Source organism: Phyllobates terribilis, unplaced genomic scaffold, assembly GCF_046119375.1.
Source record: "Phyllobates terribilis strain yellow unplaced genomic scaffold, ASM4611937v1 Scaffold_3__8_contigs__length_932513732, whole genome shotgun sequence".
Lineage (NCBI taxonomy): Eukaryota > Metazoa > Chordata > Amphibia > Anura > Dendrobatidae > Phyllobates > Phyllobates terribilis.
Window position 1 is genome coordinate 376,789,677 of NW_027362763.1, and position 22,792 is coordinate 376,812,468.

The 22,792-nt window shown below is 43.2% G+C and overlaps 1 protein-coding gene across 4 annotated transcripts in view; it reads left to right on the forward strand.

Annotated features, from left to right (window-relative positions):
- The first annotated feature begins 231 nt into the window (after positions 1-231).
- The window catches only part of MLIP (muscular LMNA interacting protein), a 441,771-nt gene continuing 419,210 nt past the window's right edge, over positions 232-22,792 (forward strand). For all 4 annotated transcript variants that reach the window (XR_012318421.1, XR_012318420.1, XM_073675418.1 and 1 more), the window contains exon 1: positions 232-440. Coding sequence is in view for 2 of the 4 variants with exons in the window: in XM_073675418.1 (XP_073531519.1) it covers positions 381-440 (60 nt within the window). In the remaining 2 variants the exon portion in view is untranslated. The remainder of the gene's footprint in view (positions 441-22,792) is intronic.

Consider the following 22,792-nt stretch of genomic DNA (forward strand, 5'->3'; position numbering starts at 1 on the left):
ATTTACTTCTTTATTTTAAGGAGGTCTATAAATGCAATTATATGAAACAACTAACATATTGTAAAATGATTACTACCATATACACTTTTAACGATCTGTTTGAACATTGGCCACAGAAGAAAATCACAGTAATATAGTTGTCTATGAGAAAGTATAGCATTAAAATGAAGTTTGGCTTTATGTGAATTACTATCTGAAGCCAGCTGCCTCCTTTCTCCCGGGACTCAGTACTATTTGTGTGCTTCATGGACCTATAATTGGAAAGCAGTGTTAACAAGAAGTTATCTGGAGGACAGACTGCGAGTGCTCTGGCTCCAGGAGAACAGTGATAACCTACAAGTAACAGGATGGGTTTACTCCACTAAGGACTTACTGTTTAAATGGATTTTGAGAAGAAAAATAAGTCCCTGTTGGACAAGACTTTAAAAGAGACTAGTATGGTAAGACCGATTGCATATAACTGTAGAAAAATGTTGACCTCTTTGCTAAGCTAGACAACTGGTGTGTGTGAGTTGTATATGGCGTTCTGCAACGCCAGCTTTACAAAAATAATATGGAAACTGGACTGGGACCAGGTAGAAAGGTCTATAAAAAATGTATATATGTATGTATATAAAAATAAATATATACACTGGCACCCTTGGATATAATCTTTCCATCAATCCGAATAGATATCACAAGCGCAGGCAAGTTGACAGATCTTTATAACAGATTCTAATACGTTTTATATATTTTATACAATGTGTCTATATAGATAAATATAACTACTGCTGGCCGGTTGACAGATCTTTATACCAGATTCTATTGTATTTTATATATTTATTTATTATGCTTATTTTTCTATGTAGATAAATATCACAACCGCAGGCCAGTTGACAGATATGCTTACCTGGTTTTATTGCATACTATATATTTATATAATAAATCTCTTGTTTAGAAAGAAAGTGTAACAAAAGCTATCGTTACATTTTTTTTGAATTTTTGAATATTAGCATCTTCTTTTGAGACTTTAAAGCACAGTATTTCTTGTCTTTTCCAGTGCATGCCCCACCTATCTCATGTTTCTCTTTAGGTTCCCTTCTCAGCTTCAGATGTCATATTTATAGCTTGTTGTGAAAGCTCTGCTCTGACGGGAACCACTCCACATCAAACACTGCGGCTGCTTGTTTGTTTTCCTTACAGATTATAAGACCAGTGACTAAGTGGCTTCTTTCACATTTCACCAGTATATGAATTTCATAAATTTAACATGAATTCTTTTGTAACATTATACTGCCATTATTATATGGCTATTAGTTCATCCCACCACAACATAATTATGCTGGTTAGTCCTGTCTTGTTGCTCTTATATTTCTTAGGGCTCGCTCACATCACCGTATTTCCTGTGTGATTTGACAAAATATCGGATTGCAGTTGGACTAATGATATTCTATGGGCTGCGCACAAATAAGATTTTTTCTTCAGACCAGGCCAGTCCGAGGAAAAAATTGCTTCATGTCCGAGTTTTATCTGATATTTATATCACACCCGGCCATGAAAGTTAATGAGTCAGTGGGACTGCACTCAGATGACATCTGAGTGCAGTCTGATTTCCGCACACTGGCACAATGGAGAAGATGAATAAATTTTGCTCTCCAGCTTCTCCTCACAGTGTGCTCCGATTCTCACATCTAAGAAATTTGTCTCACACTATGCTGACGCTCTGATTAAACTCTATTCAGAGTTTGATCAGAGTGTCATTTGCATAATTTACCCGCTTCTCTCAGATGGGAGAATCTACAGCCATCTGACCCTAGCCTTAGAGCAATGTTCCTCTAACTGTGGCTCTCCAGCTGTTGCAAAATGTCATTTTGCAAAAAGTTCTTTGTGGCAATTAGTGGCTCTTCAATTTTACCCTGTATCTGTGTTTGTTCTTGATGGCAACTGTGGCAAGAAGGAAAAATTGGCATGACTGTCCATTATCCTAAAATGAGAATTATTCCCATGCTATTAGGATTTATAATAGAATCAATGATGTTCAACGATCTTTCTTTATGATAAATCAGTGCTCTACTTCACAATCTTTTACTGGTGAGCCCTTGTTCACCGACTGAAGTTTGTTTTAAAACATCAAACTGCACTTTATTCACCCTATTGGGTCCAGTGTTGGGTTTCTGTTGATGCTCCTGCTGTCTACCATTGCCTACAGCATCAACATCACGTCAACAGTGCTGTGGCCAATAGCTGAGCTCTAAGCATCTTCCCTAGTTGATGGCATTAGCTGTTCAGAGCTGCTGAGCTAATCGGCTGCAGTGCTATTGACTTAACGCCAGTACTGGAGACAATGACCCACAGTGGGAGCATTGGCGGAGACTCACTGTTGAACCCTCAGGAGTCAGGAGAATATCATTTGTTTTTTAAAGCAAACTGCAGTCGCGAGACAGAGGTTTTCTAACACCCAAAAAGCCTTTTAATGGCTATTCAGAAATGTACTCTTTATCTATCTATACCTGTTTTAGCCTTTAAAAATAAATACGTTTTCCAATGTGTCCAAAAATGCTGTGTAGACAACAGTTCACCTTTATCACCATTGCTAATATTGAGAAATGGTATAACTATTTATTTGACGAATGTTAAAGGGAACTTGTCAGATCCCCCGTGCCCTCTAATACATCAGCATTCAGCTATGTGTGATAAACCATCCCTGTATAATGAAAGACAGTTAAATAAATGCTTTAAAAAAGCATTTATAATCTCCACTTTCCCTATACTAATGAGGGCTTTGACTAGTCGATGGGACATTCGTTCCCCAGACTAGTCACCCCTTTTTCCATGTTATCATGCACCTGTGGGTGTGATATGATTTGCATGAGCGGTGTCATCGCCGCTCATGCAAATCTGCGCAAACTCGCCGCTCATTCCGGCCGCTTCACTGCATCTCTGAATCTGGGTGTAAATCGCCCGGCTTCAGAGGTGTGCACTGTGCATGTCCGGAAGTTCAGAAGAAAGCTCACGGTCATGCGCAGTGCGCATCTCTGAAGCCGGGAAGTGTACACCAAGCTTCAGCAATACAGTGATGTGGCTGGAACAAGCGGTGCGCTTGCGCAGATTTGCATGAGCGGCGATGACGCCACTCATGCAAAATATGTTATTACGCCCACACCTTAACATGTCACTCTCCGCAAGGAGAACCATTACCCCTTGGATCCCGGTCAGATGCCTCTCACCTAACCAAACCAGATACCTACTATAACTACTATAAGATGGCTGCCAGACATGTCCTTGAGGGGAGATATGTATCGCTGAGGTTGGTAGCTTCAGTGATGTAAAACCAGGAAAACATGCTCCAGCACACATAGTGCTGAGAGGGTTAATAGGGCGCATCAGGGCCGGTTTTTGCGAGCAGTCATAAGAGACGGGTGGGATTGGCTGCTCACATATCCCCACACAGGGGCGTGTGTATAAAGTGGAGACCGAGTGTCTCATTCACTGTCTGTGGCTGGAGGTGTGGAGACCTTCAGAGTGTTTGTGCTAAAGGACACTGACCGTGAGCGGGCGAACCCACCATATTGTATGGACTGTTTATTTTCTGTTTTGTTACACTGTGCCGGACAAGGCTGTCTTTTGTTTACTTCTAAAAGTGCTGTTTGTGCAGGCATAATAAACCTGCCTTGGACATTTTTAAAGAAACAGTATCTTGTGTCTACCTCTAACGTGGCTGAGTGAGTACCAAACCCTACACTACTTATGATAGCATCGTTCTTCAGAGCACCAACTTCTATTTGGCAGTAGAGCGAGCTTATTGATCTTTCCCGTAAAATGAATGGTGCCATGCAATAGTACAACTCATTTTGCCTGCAAACAGTTCTGTGCAACAAAAGCATAGGAGATCCTCCGTCAATGCTTCTGACCCACTTTACTGCTTTGATTGTAGAAGTTATTGCTAGCTAATCCAGGTAAAGGAACCTTTAGTTACAGCAGTTTAGCTGAACTTCAACTGAATTTTTGCTTCAACATATTTTTTTTAGTTGGACAGTGAAAAAGCCTGGCTGAAGGCTCCTCTGACATCACGTCAAGTTTCGGATTCATGCAGGCGTGACACAGCGGCATGTACCCCCTGGTTGATGGGCTGTGGACAGGGTTTCATCGTACGTCAAAGTCAAGCATTCACCGCATGCTTTCCTTCGTCTTTCATTGGCTGCAAGTGAGCGGTGGATGCTGGGCTGTGATGTGTAGTGAAGGCCCACCCACAGCCCATCAATCAGGGGGGAGCTCGTCACTGGATCACGCCTGCATGAATCCGGAACTTGACGTGACATCAGCGGATGTCAGAGGAGCCTGCAGCCGGGGTCACGTGATGCCTAGTGAGTGGTCAGCGATAGCGCCGCTCACAGGCAAAATTGGCAGCAGTATGTATTTGCAAAAACACTTGTTTACCAGGTTTAAATCGATGGGGGCAGTATACTATGTAGTGGACAACCTCTTTAAATAATACTGATTTTATTCTTTTTAAACATTTTCTAGCTTTGACAAAGTTTATTTTAAAAACAAACAACTCTATAATGGCTTATATTATCTTGATACTGTTTTCCGTCATCTGTACTGGAAAGTATATTACTATCTATATAACTGAAATGCCTTTCTTTATTGCATATAACTCCTGTTTTATATGAGTGAAACTGGTGTAAAATTATGGAAGAAAAATGCATATTTTTTTGGGTGGCTGTTTAACCAAATATTCAACCATCCGATATGAAATCTTCACAAAAGCGTAAATCCTCAGACAGTAAAGAATGATGCTGAAATTTTAAACGTCCATTGCAAGGAAAGCAATCATGTTGGTTTCTGTGGCAATTTATCACGTCATTACAAATACAGTACAACGTTCAGCCCTTATAAACTATGTCAGCTCTCTGAGTACAAGATAACTGATGGATGTGAATCAGTAAATTCTCTGTGCTCGAAATGAGATAAGAAATATTTAGGCCATTGTATTCAATTACCGTTGCTTCACAACACATTGACCAGTGGATCTGGGAAGTATATACTAAGCATTGTACACTGTATTTATGATCAGTCTCAAAATGTCATAGTGACATAACTGCTTTTTTTCCACTGTAAAATATTATTATAATAATTGGAAGTTGAAAATTCAATTAAAGAATAAATTAGATCATGATTCAACAGTCAAAATAAAATTACTTGTGGTTGCAAAATATGAATTTACTAACAAAAGATTAGGAGCTGTTCGGCTGAAAATGGAATAAACTCTAAAACTCTAAATGTTTGAGTCTCTGAACCATTAATGTGCTGCATTTTTTAAATTAAATATTTTGTTAGATTTTCGAAGGTCAATCAAACAAAACGCATAACAATACCTTGTTACTGTGGCCCTGCTCCGTGTGTTTAAATTCTTAGTGGAGTTTTTCCAAATTTTTTTTTTTTTATATATATATATTATTTTTTATATATTATTTTTTATTTATTTTTTTAATATATATATATTTTTTTATTTAATTTTTTTATTTTTATTAATTTGTACTCCCTATAGTGGTCAGATAGCTATATGGCTTAGTGGTCTGATGCTATGATATGGCTTACATATTTTTGGAGTAATGTTGCCTCACGGGATCGATCCCGGTGAATGCCAGAATTTAAATTTTTGAAAGATACTATAAAATTTTCTTGTGGTTTACTAGAGATTCATCTCATTGTGAAAAATGTCATGCTTTTTATGATTAATTGTTCAATGTGTGAGCTGTTATGAGTGCTTTTAGTTTTTAGAGTTTGCTGTGTACAATGTGGGCGTTTTCACAGGAAATTACATCATGTGTGACAAGTGTAATTATATGTTATATATATGTGGATTGTGATTGACTTGATAGCCCTGAGTAAGAGGCAGTGTAGCCACGAAACGCGTAGGCCATGGAATAAAGAAAGTTTTGGTTCATCATTTATCCTTGTGTGTCTCTGGACCAGCGCAGAGGATCAGCCCGGCTTCTTATCTCCTCTCATTTGTTCAAAAAATTTTGGCAGCCCTTGCAGTCACAGCATGTGCATTACCACTATAGGAGACCCGCTCCTTTATAATTGGAACATTTTTTTTACTGAGACCCTCCTCTATGTCTCTTCAAAGGGGTATTGGGTTGCGTCCAAATTTTTGCCAGCCCTTGCAGTCACTGGATACGCAATAACAGTATAGGAGACCCACTTGTTAATAATGGGAACAACAAAGCATAGCCGGCTGATGGCTCTCTAACAATAGCTAGGGCCGACTGCTGGCTTTTTAAGAATAGTAAGGGCCGTCTGATGTCCGTGTAAAAATAGGCTTTATGACTTTCAGAGTCCCTCCATCATAAATAAAAAAGGATGTGTCTGATGATGTTTCACACACCACATTGCCAGATAACGTTGTAAAATGTTAAAATGACATTTCCCGGTGAATGCATTTGTCTTAAAAAATAACGTAAAAACCCCCAAAACAATAGGATCTTTCTTTAGTATAAAAAACAACGTCACCAATTTAACCTCAATGTAATCACATTGTTCAGCTCATGCACCTCCACCTCCATCTCCGAAATGACCACATCAGTCATAAGCTGACAGAACTGCAGCACTGCAGCACTGCCTTGGCCAAGCGGCAACAGGCTGTGCTGAAGATAACATGCTTAATGCTTAATTGACAAACCACCCAGTGCTGCAGAGTTGTTGAAAGCTGTAACACAGCAGCCTGATCTCTGGCTCTCACTGCTTAACATACAGCCAGGCATGGTCGTGTGTGACAATGGGCAGAACCTGGTGATGGAGAAATGACAGCCGGGGTAGAGACGTTTTCCCTCTTTGCCAGTCCTTTCACCGAGCTAAAGAATATGGCTGTGGTGAAATAAAACTCCCACTGAGAAGCTGTTTCAGATTGAAAAACATTGTGCCCACTAGAGGATTTGATTCTGAGGGCTAACCTTTCTCACGCGCTCAAGAGCCCCATAGCAGCTGCAAAGTTAGCGCTATCATGAACTCTCCTGAGGTAGAAGCCAAGGCACACCAGAGGATTCTCTGGTGGGACCGTCCAACCCTGCCGAGAAGCAGTCCTTGCTAAGAAAAGTGTGTGGGAAGGATCCCGGACACTCTATGGCTGCTTTTTTACTGAGGAGGAAAAACATGCAAGCATGGGGAGAGCATACAAAATCCTTACAGATGTTGTCCTTGCTGGGATTAGAGCCCAGGATCCCAGCGCTGCAAGGCTTCAGTGCTAACCACTGATCCAATGTGCTGCCATTCACCCTCTAATATCTAAGAGGCTGGAGAAACTTGCACCTACTGCCACTCTATCTTCAGCTCCTTTGAGAGAAAATGTATTTGGGCAGCCACTCAGTCTACCAAATAAAATTCCTGAGAAGGAAATTGGGGATGGCTTCGCTACTGGTACTGCGGGCAGTGCTAATACCATGGCGTCGTACCATAGTTTGCTGGAAATATTCCAGGCTGGTAGGAGGCAAGCAAATTCCCACAGAAAAGTACCAGCAGTAATGTTCAGGCCACATTTAAAGTGCAAGCAGCTTTAGAGGACTTCCTGGGAGAAATGACATGCAGGGTAGATATGGTTTACCTCTATGCCAGTCCTTTCACCGAGCTAAATACAACACTTAGCAAAAAAAGTTGTGGACTGGCTCCGTACTGTCCCTAGCCCCATTCACATGTCCGCATGTTTGTGAATAGGCGGTCCTTCCCAGTAAGTGCACTGGGGAGGGCACGAGTAATATAGTGGCGGCTGGGGACCGAGTATGGAGACCCGGCCGCCGCCGGCATGAGGTTGTGAAAAGCTTCCGCCTCCATTAGCCTAAAAGGCCACATTTCAAGTACAAGCAGCTGTCAAAAATTTGGCAGTATAGTATTGCAGCCTGTGGGTGGGTGGCTGCCTGCATACTAGCGCTTGCATTCCAAGGAATGGGGTAAGGACAATTGAACGCTGCAGTGGGACAAGCACGTGGATGGTGATTGTTGCAAGTCTGCAACAACAGGTGCATGGCGGGAGGCATGCGCCAAGGATCACTTATGATGGGCACACTCTTAGGCAGTGACCTGGGAGTCAGAGATGCTTCCCGAGGTCTTCCCCATGCTGTTCCCATGTCTTTTCAGCACTATATGCATGTGTTTGATGATGTGTCACACACCACATGGTCAGATAAGGTTGTAAAATGTTAAAATGACATTTCCTGGTGAATGCATTTGTCTTGGTTGAAAGCAATTCAAAAGTACAAAAACGCATCAAAAACGCTACGTGTGAACATAGCCCAAGTTGTGGAGGAGCATTTTTGTTTTTGGTTATTTATTTTGCCTTATATACAAGTCATTACCCTGGAAAGGATATTCCTTAACATATTTCCCAGGAAAATCCATTTTGGTTTCGTTTTTGTATGTTTTATTGTGAGTCCATAAAAGTGGCGTAATACTCCGACCACGTTGCTGACAGCAGTGATCTGGGAGTCAGAGATGCTTCCAGGGGTCTTTCCCATGCTGTTCCCATGTCATTTGAGCACTGTTCCTGTGGCGCCCCTGAGGGTTCGACCGCCACAGGAATGCTGCACTTCTTTAATGGAGTGTGGAGTTCCTCCTCTGAGGTAAGGCCAGTGTGATGGTAGTTACCTAGCCTTTTGCATCCAACACCACATTTCCACCAGAGGAAGCTAGTATGCACTAGGTGCGGCTCCCCTGGTTACAGGGATACTGGGGAACACAAAGTGGTAGGAACCAGTTAGTGGGTGTGGGTGGAGGAACAGTTAGTTAGTGACACTACTAATTTCATATTTAATAGAATGCCATCTTTGGTCTTTCTGTTCTTTGGTTGGTCTTCTGGTGGTTCCTGTCTGCCTAGTGCAGAGTCCAGTCCTTCAGACCTGTGTGGTCTCTGGCAGTCTTTCTGTCAAGTGGTCGTACTATGCTATCAAAATACTGTGTGTAAAGTGACTTCCCTCCGGGAGCGCAGATCCTGTGTGGGCCTGCATCGGTATGGGACACAGCCCTCGTACCCCGATCTATGGGACGAGAGGAAGGTTGCAGACAAGGAATGTCTCAACCCGGCCAAGGACCAGGATCAAGAAGGCCCAGGAGCTTTAGAGTGTGGCTCCCTAGCAAATGGGTCCCGGGGAGGATGCAGACGGAGCGGAGCACGCCACCTGTCCTCGCCTACCTGATCTATTCAGAGGGATTCCGGCTGCAAGAGGGGTACCGGCCCCCGACACCCGACCTCGTACTCTATGTCCAGGACGGGAAAGCCCGGTTAGGCCCTGAGGATCCCGCCGGGCTTCGGATGGAGAGGAATTGCCACCCGAGCCCTACACCTGAGAGGAGCTCAGAGGGAGACCCGGCCTATCTACACACGCACAGACGGGAAAGGGTAAAGTCTGTAGTGCAGGAACACTCTGGTGTAGGGATGCTACCTCACACTGGACTTCCTTGGAGGTAGTCGGACCCCGTCCCTGGTGGCCGCAGGACTCCGCGAGGAGCAGGGAGAAGCCTTGCGCTGCTTGAGAGAAATGTGAGTAAAGCCTTGGAAGTTCATCCCTATGGCCTCCGGACTGTTCATTACGCGCCATACCATGCGACGCGGTGCCCGTACTCTCCCCGCACTGCTAACCCCCCTCTATCCTGCCTTGACTGCCCTGAGGTCGCGCTCCGCCTGTGGGGAGCAGCGAGAACTTTAGCCACCATGACACCGGGCCTCAGTCGACTGTAGCAGCACTGGTGGCTAATCACCAGACACCACAGGTGGCGTAGTCGACAATTACCACTCAACCCGGAAAGCCCTAACATCATTTTTAATGTGACGGTCCTGGGTACGGAACGGGTCCAGGCCACGGCTGCATCCCCCCCTCAACATCTGACCCGGCTCCGAGTACCCCAACCTCTTCCCAGGACTGGGCTTGCGAGCTTCACATTCCCATTGATTTGGGCAATTTTTAGGCCCTCTGCAGACCGCCAGGGGAAGCCGCCTGAAAAATGCTCGAGTTTCCCATAGACTTACATTGGGCTCATTGCTCGGGTCGAGCACCCGAGTATTCCAATTTGCTCGACCCGAGCAACGAGTACCCGAGCATTTTAGTGCTCGCTCATCACTAGTTACAAATCAACGCATTTTGAAGTTCATCTAACTTTTTCATCAGGACAAGACAAAAGACATTGGTTATGTCTTGTCCTGTTGAAGAAGTTACATGAACATTGAAACGTGTTGATTTGTAACCTTTAATAAAAATCCTTTATTGGAACCTCCACATCTCAAGTACGTCTCTTCACCTGGACTTGCCAGCAGCGCAAAAGAAAACCACTTTGAATCCATATATTCTCCGACTCTGTCAATCTGATCAGTGGTTTTGCAGCGGCTGGTATATGCTTTTAAATTGTTGCAATCTGCAACTTTACAAGGTGAGCGTTGAATCGCTGTTTTTAATTTCAAGTGTTTATCATTTAAAACCCTATGTGCGCTTAAATTGCTTTCCAGGTTTTCTCTCTATGCTTATTCTGTAACATCTTTATGGCCTGTACAAGCCCCCCTAAAATTGTAAAGTGCTGAGGAATATGTTGGCGCTATAAAAATAAAAATGATTATTATTATTTTTATTATTATAATAATAATATAATTATTATATAGTAGAATTATTTTTTATGCACATTACTCGGTACACAGCAGTAGAGTAAAATTATTTTTTAGGCCCACAAATAGCCAAGAGACATCTGCAGACTAGAATTATTTTTTAGGCACACTACTCACAAAAAGATGGCTGCAGAGCAGCATTATTTTTTAGGCACACTGCTTGTAGAGAGCTGCAGAGTAGAATTATTTTTCTGTAAACTTCTCGCAAAAAAATGTCTGCAGAGTAAAATTATTTCTTAGGCCCACAAATGGCTCAGACAGAGAGCTGCAGATTAGAATTATTTTTTAGGCACACTACTTGTAGAGAGCTGCAGAGAAGAATTATTTTTATGTAAACTTCTCACAAAAAAAACAGCTGCAGAATAAAATTATTTTTTAGGTGTACGAATGGCACAGACGGAGCGCTAGAGTAGAATTATTTTTTTTAGGCACAATACTCACAAAAAGACGTCTGTAAAGTAGAATTATTTTTTAGGCACACCACTCGTACAGACAGAGCAGCAGAGTCAAATTATTTTTTAGGCACACTATTCACAAAAGAACGACTGCAGAGTAGAATTATGTTTTAGGCACACTACTCATACAGACAGAGTAGCAGAGTCGAATTATTTTTTAAGCATACTACTCACAAAAAGACGGCTGCAGAGTAAAATTATTTTTTATGCAATTTTGCACACTGCTCATACAGGCGTGGCTTCAGAGTACATAAAGGCTTTTTAGAACAGTACTCCCACAGGCAAGGGTGCAGAGTACACACAGAGGCTTAAAGGCACAGTACTCCCATAGGCAGACTTGCAGAGTATACACAGAGGCTTAAAGGCACAGTACTCCCACAGGTGGGGTTGCACAGGTCAAACAGAGACTTAAAGGCACAGTAGTCCCACAGATATGGGTGCAAAGTGTACAAAGCAGTTTTTTGGGCAGTATTCCCATATATGGGTGCAAGGTACACAGAGTGGCTTTGTGGCACAGTACTCCCACTGAGACAAGTGCAGAGTACACAAAGAGGCTTTTTTGCATAGTGTGCAGTCTAATTTTGTCCCTCACGCCACGGGTCACGGTGTGCCGGTCAATCATAGCTGATGGCTCAGCAAGTGCCCACAGCCTAAAAGCTTGTTGACTGACTGCCCTGCAGCCTTTCACCAAACTTTATTAGGCATCCGAACCCAAACAGTAAACTGGACATCCGATTAAAAGTCTGACACTAGATGTCTGGTATGAATCCGGAACCTTACAGTTTGGGTTCGCTCATCCCTATTTCAGATTTATTACCGGAGTTATTACCACATAAAGTGACACTAGTCGAATTGTAAAATTTGGCCTGGTCATGAAAGTGAAAACTCTCTCAGGGATGAAGGGGTTAAACACTTCTATTTTGTGTTTTATAAAGTAATAAATGTAGTTACTATATTCAGTGGCATAACATCTGCAGTCAGGGGCTTGTCCTCGGACGCACATCCAGCTGAACTGTATTGCACCGCACAGACCCATCAGTCCATGTGCGGCAGTACACGCTACCGGGCAATCAGAGGCCAGCAGCTGACGTCGGCATGCATGTGACCAGGTGCGCATGGCAGTGACATCATGCACTCCCATCGCATGCTGAAGTCAGCTGCTGGCTTCAGGAGAGGATGCGTGCGGCGGGGGAGCTCAAGGAAGGTGAGTATTTATTTTATTATTTTTTTAAATCAGTGGCCATACTACTATGTATGACTATGGGCTGTGCATTTTACTACTATGGACGACTATGGGCTGAACATTATACTACTATGGATGATTATGGGCTGTGCATTATACTACTATGAATGACTATGGGCTATGCATTATACTACCATGGATGACTATGTGCTGTGCATTACACTACATGTATGACTATGGGCTGTGCATAATACTACTATGGATGACTATGAGCTGTGCATTGTACTATTATGGACAACTATGGGCTGTGCAATATACTACTATGTATAACTATGGGCTGTGCATTACACTACTATGTATGGCTGTGAGCTATGCATTATACTACATGTATGTCTATGGGCTGTGCATTATACTACTGTGTATGACTATGGGCTGTGCATTATACTTTATGGATGATTATGGGCTGTGCTTTATACTACTGTGAATGACTATGGCCTGTGCATTATACTACTATGTATGACTTTGGGCTATGCATTATACTACTATGTATGGCTATGAGCTGTGCATTATACTACATGTAGGACTATGGGCTGTGCATTATACTACTATGTATGACTATGGGCTGGGCATTATGCTTTATGGCTGACTATGGGCCGTGCATTATACTACATGGATATCTATGGGCTGTGCATTTACTACATGGAGGATTATGGGCTGTGCATTACACTATATGGAGGACTTTGGGCTGTGCAGTATATTACATGGGGGACTATGAGATGCATTATACTATATGGAGGACTACGGGGGGGGGGGCGTTATACTATGTGGAGGATTATGGGGAGTGCTTTATACTTCTATTATGGGGCCCCATGACTTCTAAGTACGCCCATGGTGAGTATAATGGTTTATTTTTTTCTATACATTAAAGCAGTGGTCCCCAACCTTTTTTGCACCAGGGACCGGCTTGAAGCAAGATAATTTTTCCATGGCCCAGCAAGGAGGGGGTGGGGTGGGCGGGGCTTTGGTCATATGGGGGCGGGGTAATGGAGGGATTTGGAGTTTAGTGCATACTTATCATATAGTGTAGACCAGGTCCCCGCCAGGAGCTATGCCAGGAGCCCCACATAATGTGCTGTGCCAGGAGCCGCATCACTGAGGCCCCATCACGCCCTGCAGCAGGACAGGGCAGCTGTCCTGACAGCTGCTGTTCAGCTGCATTTACTTCATCCCAGGGGCGGACACAGACTGTAGTGGGCCCCTGTGCAAGAAATTTTTGGGGGCCCCCCCCCGCCCTTCATAAGGCAACAAAGTTATGTAAACATAACCCCCCCATGTGCATCTCTCACCCCCCCATGTGCAGCTCACCCCCGTGCATCTCTCATCCCCCTCCGTGCATCTCTCATCCCCCTCCGTGCATCTCTCATCCACCCCCCGTGCATCTCTCATCCCCTCCGTGCATCTCTCATCCCCCCGTGCATCTCTCACCCCCCCATGCATCTCTCACCCCCCCGTGCATCTCTCATCCCCTCCGTGCATCTCTCATCCCCCCCGTGCATCTCTCACCCCCCCGTGCATCTCTCATCCACCCCCCGTGCATCTCTCATCCCCCCCGTGCATCTCTCATCCACCCCCCGTGCATCTCTCATCCCCCCCGTGCATCTCTCACCCCCCCGTGCATCTCTCACCCCCCCGTGCATCTCTCATCTCTCCCCTCCCTCCCATGTGCATCTATCATCTCTCCCCTCCCCCCATGTGCATCTCTCATCTCTCCCCTCCCCCCATGTGCATCTCTCATCTCTCCCCTCCCCCCATGTGGATCTCTCATCTCTCCCCTCCCCCATGTGCATCTCTCATCTCTCCCCTCCCCCCCATGTGGATCTCTCATCTCTCCCCTCCCCCATGTGCATCTCTCATCTCTCCCCTCCCCCCATGTGCATCTCCCATTCCCCCCACTCCTAGTTAATTGTATTTAAAAAAAAATAAAACTTGTTATACTTACCCCCATGCGATCCCTGCAGAATCCTGGCGCTCGTCCAAATCGCTGACACCAGGTTCTCCTGACTTCCGGCCATGTGACGGCGCCGTCACATGACCGGAAGTCAGGGGAATCATGAAGGTGCTGCCGCAGCAGCGCAGCGCTAAGATGTCCCGGACCCGGCGCTTAGCATGCGGCCGGGGGCCCCATGAGGAGAGAGACGCACAAGAGGGGGGCTCCGATGGGGCTCCTACCGGCCGGGCCCCATACTGGAGTCAGGGCAGTCATGCCCTGATGGCGGCCCTGCTGGAGGCTGGAGGGGCCCCCTCTCCCCGCGGACCGGCTGAAAAACCTCAACGGCCCGGTCCTGGTCCGCGGACCGGCGGTTGGGGACCTCTGCATTAAAGAATAGTGGCAGAACATATATTCAAGGATGGGGGATATATATACCAGGATGGGGCCCAGGATATATATACCAGGATGGAGGGCACGCATATATACATATATATCTATATAGATATAATTTATTCAGGTTGGCATGGGCCCCATTCCAAATCTTGCACCGGGGCCCATCAGACTCTAATTACGCCACTTACTATGTACTTAAATAAATGTCTGTAAAATATTGTGATGTTCAGAAGTGTCTGTTGCAATTTACACATTTATGAAAGAATCCTATTTTGCTAACATTCTTTATGGGGAATTAGTTAGATACAGGGTAGAAGATTGCATTTTGATTTTTAGCATTTACATAATGTAAATTGTTAGATGTTATACAAGAAACAATTGTGGGTATATAAGTGATAGTGGGAAACAACATAGCATACCTTAGGGAATCCAAAGTAACTTATAGTAAGCATTATATCTAGTGTTTTTATAAAACAAATAATGTTAGTGGAAGCATTGAAAATAAGAACTACAAGCGAAACAACGGCAATTATGTACACAGTATATATTTATTTCTAGTCTAGCGTCTAGTATATTTCACCTGGTTAGCACTTTTACTGCCCTTTCTCACTGTCACGCCACCTTGCACTGTGTAATCCATACTTTTATTTTGTTTAATACATTTAAAGAATATTGATTTTTATACCTACTCTATCATTTGTTTTTGTCATTTTGCTGATTTGTTATTCTCTTTTATGAGTTTTGATAAAAACATTCTAGCAATGCATATACAACCCCTGGCAAAAATTATGGAATCACCGGGCACGGAGGATGTTCATTCAGTTGTTTAGTGTTGTTGAAAAAAAGCAGATCACAGACATGGCACAAAACTGAAGTCATTTCAAATGGCAACTTTAGGGCTTTAAGAAACACTAAAAGAAATCAAGATTAAAAATGTGTTACTCCGTAAGGGTAATTTTTTTCAGACCAAGCAGAGGGAAAAAATTATGGAATCACTCAATTCTGAGGAAAAAAATATGGAATCATGAAAAACAAACACACAAAAGAACACTCCAATACATCGCTAGTATTTTGTTGCACCACCTCTGGCTTTAATAACAGCTTGCAGTCTCTGAGGCATGGATTTAATGAGTGACAAACCGTACTCTTCATCAATCTGGCTACAACTTTCTCTGATTGCAGTTGCCAGATTAGCTTTGCAGGTTGGAGCCATTTTCCATTGGACCATTTTCTTCAACTTCCACCAAAGATTTTCAATTGGATTGAGATCCGGACTATTTGCAAGCCATGACATTGACCTTATGTGTCCTGGAGAAGAGCAAATGTTGTTCCTATCTTCAAAAAGGGGAAGAAGGTGGACCCAGGGAACTATAGGCCGGTGAGTCTGACTTCTATACCAGGAAAGATCTTTGAACAAATTATTAAACAACATGTATGTAAGTACCTGGATAAGAATGAAGTGATTAACCAGAGTCAGCATGGGTTTATAACTAACAAGTCATGTCAGACTAACTTAATTTCCTTCTATGACAGAATCACTGACTGGGTGGATCAGGGAAATGCTGTAGATATAGTATATCTTGACTTCAGCAAAGCATTTGACAAAGTATCTCACACCATCCTTATTGAAAAAATGACCAAGTATGCAATGGACCAGGCAACTGTTAGGTGGATTCATAACTGGCTTAGTGATCGGACTCAAAGGGTGATTGTAAATGGCTTCACATCCAGCTGGATGAATGTCTCAAGTGGGGTACCACAGGGCTCCGTCCTGGGACCTGTATTGTTCAACATCTTTATCAATGATTTAGATGAAGGAATTGAGGGTAAACTGATTAAATTTGCTGATGACACAAAGCTAGGAGGGATAGCTAATACTAGAGAAGAGAGAGAGAGGATTCAAAAAGACCTAAATAAACTGGAGCAGTGGGCAGCAACCAACAGAATGGTTTTTAACAGGGAAAAATGCAAAGTACTACATCTGGGCAATAAAAATGAAAAAAGCATATACAGAATGGGAGGAATAGAGCTAAGCAACAGTACATGTGAAAAAGGCTTAGGTATACTAATAGATCATAGACTGAACATGAGTCAACAGTGTGATGCAGCAGCAAAAAAGGCAAATACAATTCTGGGATGTATTAACAGAAGCATACAGTCTAGATCACGTGAAGTCATTATTGGTCTTTACTCCTCTTTGGTCAGACCTCATCTGGAATACTGTGTACAGTTTTGGGCACCACATTTTAAAAAAGACATAGACAAACTGGAGCAAGTTCAGAGAAGAGCGACCAGAATGGTGACTGGTCTGCAAACCATGTCCTATGAGGAACGGTTGCAGGATTTGGGAATGTTTAGCTTGCAAAAAAGAAGACTGAGAGGAGACTTAATAGCTGTCTACAAATATGTCAAGGGCTGTCACATTGTAGAAGGATCATCTTTATTCTCATTTGCACAAGGAAAGACTAGAAGCAATGGGATGAAACTAAATGGGAGGAGACACAGATTAGATATTAGAAAAAACTTTTTGACAGTTAGGGTGATTAATGAGTGGAACAGGCTGCCACGAGAGGTGGTGAGTTCCCCTTCAATGGACGTCTTCAAACAGAGGCTGGACAGACATCTGTCTGAGATGATTTAGTGAATCCTGCTTTGAGCAGGGGGTTGGACCAGATGACCCAGGAGGTCCCTTCCAACTCTACCATTCTATGATTCTATGTCTTCTTTCAAGGAATGTTTTCACCATTTTTGCTCTATGGCAGGATGCATTATCATCTTGAAAAATGATGTCATCATCCCCCAAACATCCTTCCAATTGATGGGATAGGAAAACTGTCCAAAATATCAATGTAAACTTGGGCATTTATTGAAGATGTAATGGCAGCCATCTCCCCAGTGCATTTACCTGACATGCAGCCCCATATCATCAATGACTGTGGAAATCTGCATGTTCTCTTCATGCAGTCATCTTTATAAATCTCATTGGAACGGCACCAAGCAAAAGTTCCAGCATCATCACCTTGCCCAATGCAGATTCGCGATTCATCACTGAATATGACTTTCATCCAGTCATCCATAGTCCACGATTGCTTTTCCTTAGCCCATTGTAACCTTGTTTTTTTCTGTTTAGGTGTTAATGATGGCATGTTTAGCTTTTCTGTATGTAAATCCCCTTTCCTTTAGGCGGTTTCTTACAGTTCGGTCACAGACATTGACTCCAGTTTCCTCCCATTCGTTCCTCATTTGTTTTGTTATGCATTTCCTGTTTTGGAGACATATTGCTTTAAGTTTCCGGTCTTGATGCTTTGATGTTTTCCTTGGTCTACCAGTATGTTTGCCTTTAACAAGCTTCCCATGTTGTTTGTATTTGGTCCAGATTTCAGACACAGATGACTGTGAACAACCAACATCTTTTGCAACATTGCATGATGATTTACCTTCTTTTAAGAGTTTGATAATCCTCTCCTTTGTTTCAATTGACATCTCTCGTGTTGGAGCCATGATTCATGTCGGTCCACTTGGTGCAACAGCTCTCCAAGGTGTGATCACTGCTTTTTAGATGCAGACTAACGAGCAGATCTAATTTGATGTTGAGGTGTTAGTTTTGGAAATGAAAATTTACAGGGTGGTTCCATAATTTTTTCCTCAGAATTGAGTGACTCCATAATTTTTTCCCTCTGCTTGGTCTGAAAAAAATTACCCTTACTGAGTAACACATTTTTAATCTTGATTTCTTTTAGTGTTTCTTAAAGCCCTAAAGTTGCCATTTGAAATTACTTTAGTTTTGTGCCATGTCTGTGATCTGCTTTTTTTCAACAACATTAAACAACTGAATGAACATCCTCCGAGCCCGGTGATTCCATAATTTTTGCCAGGGGTTGTAGTTCAACATGATTACTAGCCGCATACACATACAGTTGAAACAAGAAGTTTGCATACACTATATAAAAAGACATATATGCATGTTTTTCTCAATATCTGACATGAAATCAGAATAAACCTTTGCCATTTTAGATCAATTAGGATTATCATAATTTTTTTATATTTTCCAAATGTCAGAATAATGAGAGAGAGAGAGAATGTTTTAAGGAATTTTTATTACTTACTGCAAAGTCAAAAGTTTACATACATTTCATTAGTATTTGGTACCATTGCCCTTAAACTGAATGACTTGGGTCAAACATTTGGGATATCCTTCCACAAGCTTCTCACAATAGTTGGTCAGAATTTGGGCCCATTCCTCCTGACAAAACTGGTGTAACTGATCCAGGTTTGTAGGTCGCCTTGCTCGCACCTGCTGGCACACATATACAGTGGTGGCCAAAAGTATTGGCACTCCTGAAATTCTGTCAGATAATACTCAGTTTCTTCCTGAAAATAATTGCAATCACAAATTCTTTGGTATTATTATCTTCATTTAATTTGCTTGCAAGGAAAAAACACAAAAGAGAATGAAGCAAAAATCAAATCATTGATCATTTCACACAAAACTCCAAAAATAGGCCGGACAAAAGTATTGGCACCCTCAGCCTAATACTTGTTGCACAACCTTTAGCCAAAATAACTGCGAACAATCGCTTCCGGTAACCATCAATGAGTTTCTTACAATGCTCTGCTGGAATTGTAGACCATTCTTCTTTGGCAAACTGCTCCAGGTCCCTGATATTTGAAGGGTGCCTTCTCCAAACTGCCATTTTGAGATCTCTCCACAGGTGTTCTATGGGATTCAGGTCTGGACTCATTGTTGGCCACCTTAGAAGTCTCCAGTGCTTTCTCTCAAACCATTTTATAGTGCTTTTGGAAGTGTGTTTTCGGTCATTGTCCTGCTGGAAGACCCTTGACCTCTGAGGGAGACCCAGCTTTCTCACACTGGGCCCTACATTATGCTGTAAAATTTGTTGGTAGTCTTCAGACTTCATAATGCCATGCACACGGTCAAGCAGTCCAGTGCCAAAGGCAGCAAAGCAACCCCAAAACATGAGGAAACCTCCGCCATGTTTGACTGTAGGGACCTTGTTCTTTTCTTTAAATGCCTCTTTATTTTTCCTGTACACTCTATGTTGATGCTTTTTCCCAAAAAGCTCTACTTTTGTCTCATCTGACCAGAGAACATTCTTCCAAAATGTTTTAGGCTTTCTCAGGTAAGTTTTGGCAAACTCCAGCCTGGCTTTTTTATGTCTCGGGGTAAGAAGTGGGGTCTTCCTGGGTGTCCTACCATACAGTCCCTTTTCATTCAGACGCTGACAGATAGTATGGGTTGACACTGTTGTACCCTCGGACTGCAGGGCAGCTTGAACTTGATTGGATGTTAGTCGAGGTTCTTTATCCACCATCCGCACAATCTTGCGTTGAAATCTCTCATCAATTTTTCTTTTCCGTCCACATCTAGGGAGGTTAGCCACAGTGCCATGGGCTTTAAACTTCTTGATGACACTGCGCACGGAAGGCACAGGAACATTCAGGTCTTTGGAGATGGACTTGTAGCCTTGAGATTGCTCATGCTTCCTCACAATTTGGTTTCTCAAGTCCTCAGACAGTTCTTTGGTCTTCTTTCTTTTCTCCATGCTCAATGTGGTACACACAAGCACACAGGACAGAGGTTGAGTCAACTTTAATCCATGTTAACTGGCTACAAGTGTGATTTAGTTATTGCCAACACCTGTTAGGTGCCACAGGTAAGTTACAGGTGTTGTTAATTACACGAATTAGAGAAGCATCACATGATTTTTCAAACAGTGGCAATACTTTTGTCCACCCCCTTTTTTTAGTTTTGGTGTGGAATTGTATCCAATTTGTCTTTAGGACAATTATTTTTGTGTTTTTTCATTGAAGACAAATTAAATGAAGATAATAATACCAAAGAATTTGTGATTACAATCATTTTCAGGAAGAAACTGAGTATTATCTGACAGAATTGCAGGGGTGCCAATACTTTTGGCCACCACTGTAAATATATACACACACTGGACATAGAAAGTCTACACTTTCCTGTTTTTGTCATGTAAAAAATCATACCAAGGAGTGTGATTTCAGAGCATTTTCCACCTTTAATTTCACCTATAAGCTGTTCAATTCAACTGAAAGCCAAACTGATGTTTTTTTAGATAATAAAAATAATGTGGCTGCCTTAAACTAATCCTTTGTTGAAATACCTTTTGAATGTATCATAGAATGTTAGAGTTGAAAGGGACCTCCAGGGTCATCATGTCCAACTCTCTGCTCAATGCAGGATTCATTAAACCATCTGAGACAGATGTCTGTCCAACCTCTGTTTGAATACTCCCATTGAAGGAGAATTCACAACCTCTCACATACAATCCTGGTATATATATGTCCACATCCAGGTATACATGTCCCCCAATCCAGGTATATGTGGCCCCCATCCTAATCCTGGTATACATGGCCCCCATCCTAATCCTGATATGCATGGCCCCCTCATCCCCATCCTGGTATGCATGTTCCCCTCATCCCCATCCTGATATATATTGCTCCTCATCCCCATCCTGTTATATATGGCTCCCTCATCCTCATCCTGGTATATATGGCTCCCTCATCCCCATCCTGGTATATATGGCTCCCTCATCTCCATCCTGGTATGCATGGTCCCCTCATTCACATCCTGGTATGCATGACCCCTTCATCCACATTCTTGTATGCATGGCCCCTTCATCCACATCCTGGTATGCATGCCCCCTCCTCCCCATCCTGGTACATATTGCCCTCTCCTCCCCATCCTGGTATATATGGCACCTTCATCCCCATCCTGCAAGGTATGGCACCTTCATCCCCATCCTGGAATGCATGGCACCTTCATCCCCATTCTCATATATATGGCCCCCACCTCCCTATCCTAGTATGCATGGCCCCTTCATCCCTTTCCTGGAATGCATGGCACCCCCATCCTGGTATCCATGGCCCACCATCCTGGTATGTATGGCCCCCCATCCTGTTATCCATGGTCCCCATCCCCATCCTGGTAACCATGGTCCCACATCCTCATCCTGGTATTCATGGCCCCCCCATCCCCATCCTGGTATCCATGGCCACCCATTCTCATCCTGGTAAGCTTGGCCCCCATCACTGCACACGTGAAAAAAAATAAACAATTCTACTCACCTTCTTTCCTTCTGCTCCAGCGCTGAATCCTGTTCTGCTGCAGCAGCTGATCTCAACCTGTGAGCAGCACATGACGTCACTGCCATGCTCCCTCACATGGAGAGGTCAGCTGCTGGAATGTTCACTCCTCTCCACGCCGGGACTATGGGCCTGGAGAGGAGTGAATATTAATTTTCTTTAATAGCGTGTACACTGTCAGTCTCAGCCACGGCTCCTGCTGCGGCTCGGTGATCACATGTGCTTTCTGTTAAAGAGAATGAATATTCACTCCTCTCCATGCCCATAGTCCTGGACATGGAGAGGAGTGAATATTCATGCTCTTTAATAGCAGGCACACAGGATCGCCAAGTTGCAGCAGGAGCCTCGGCTGAGACTGACAGTGTGCGCGAACAATTAAAGAAAACGAATATTCACTTGTCTCCACTCCCATGGGCGTGGAGAGGAGTGACTATTCATTTTCTTTAGCAGTGGGCACAAGAGATAGCTGCTGCAGCTGGCTACTACCTGTAACACGCTGCTCCGCCACCCCACCCCTCTTCCATCCCACCATCCACAACCGGAATGGACTATAAGAGGCACCCCCCACTTTTCGCCAAAGTTTTGGAGGAAAAAAGTGCGTCTTATAGTCTGAAAAATACAGCAATCTCTATCTTCTCCCTTTCAGTTTCATTTCGTTACTTCTCGTGTTTCCATGTGACATGATATCCCTTCAGATATTTGTAGACAGCTAATAAGTCTCCTCTTAGCCTTCTTTTTTGCAAGCTAAATATTCCCAGATCCTTTAACTGTTCCTCGTAGGACATAGTTTGCAGTCTGCTCACCATCCTGGTAGCTCTTTTCTGAACTTGCTCCAGTTTTTCAATGTCTTTTTTAAAATGTGATGTCCAGAACTGGACACAGTATTCCAGTTGAGGTCTGACCAAGGAGTAGTAGAGGGGGATATTACTTCACGTGATCTAGACACTATGCTTCTCTTAATACATCCCAGAACTGTGTTTGTCGTTTTTGCTGCTGCATCACACTGTTGA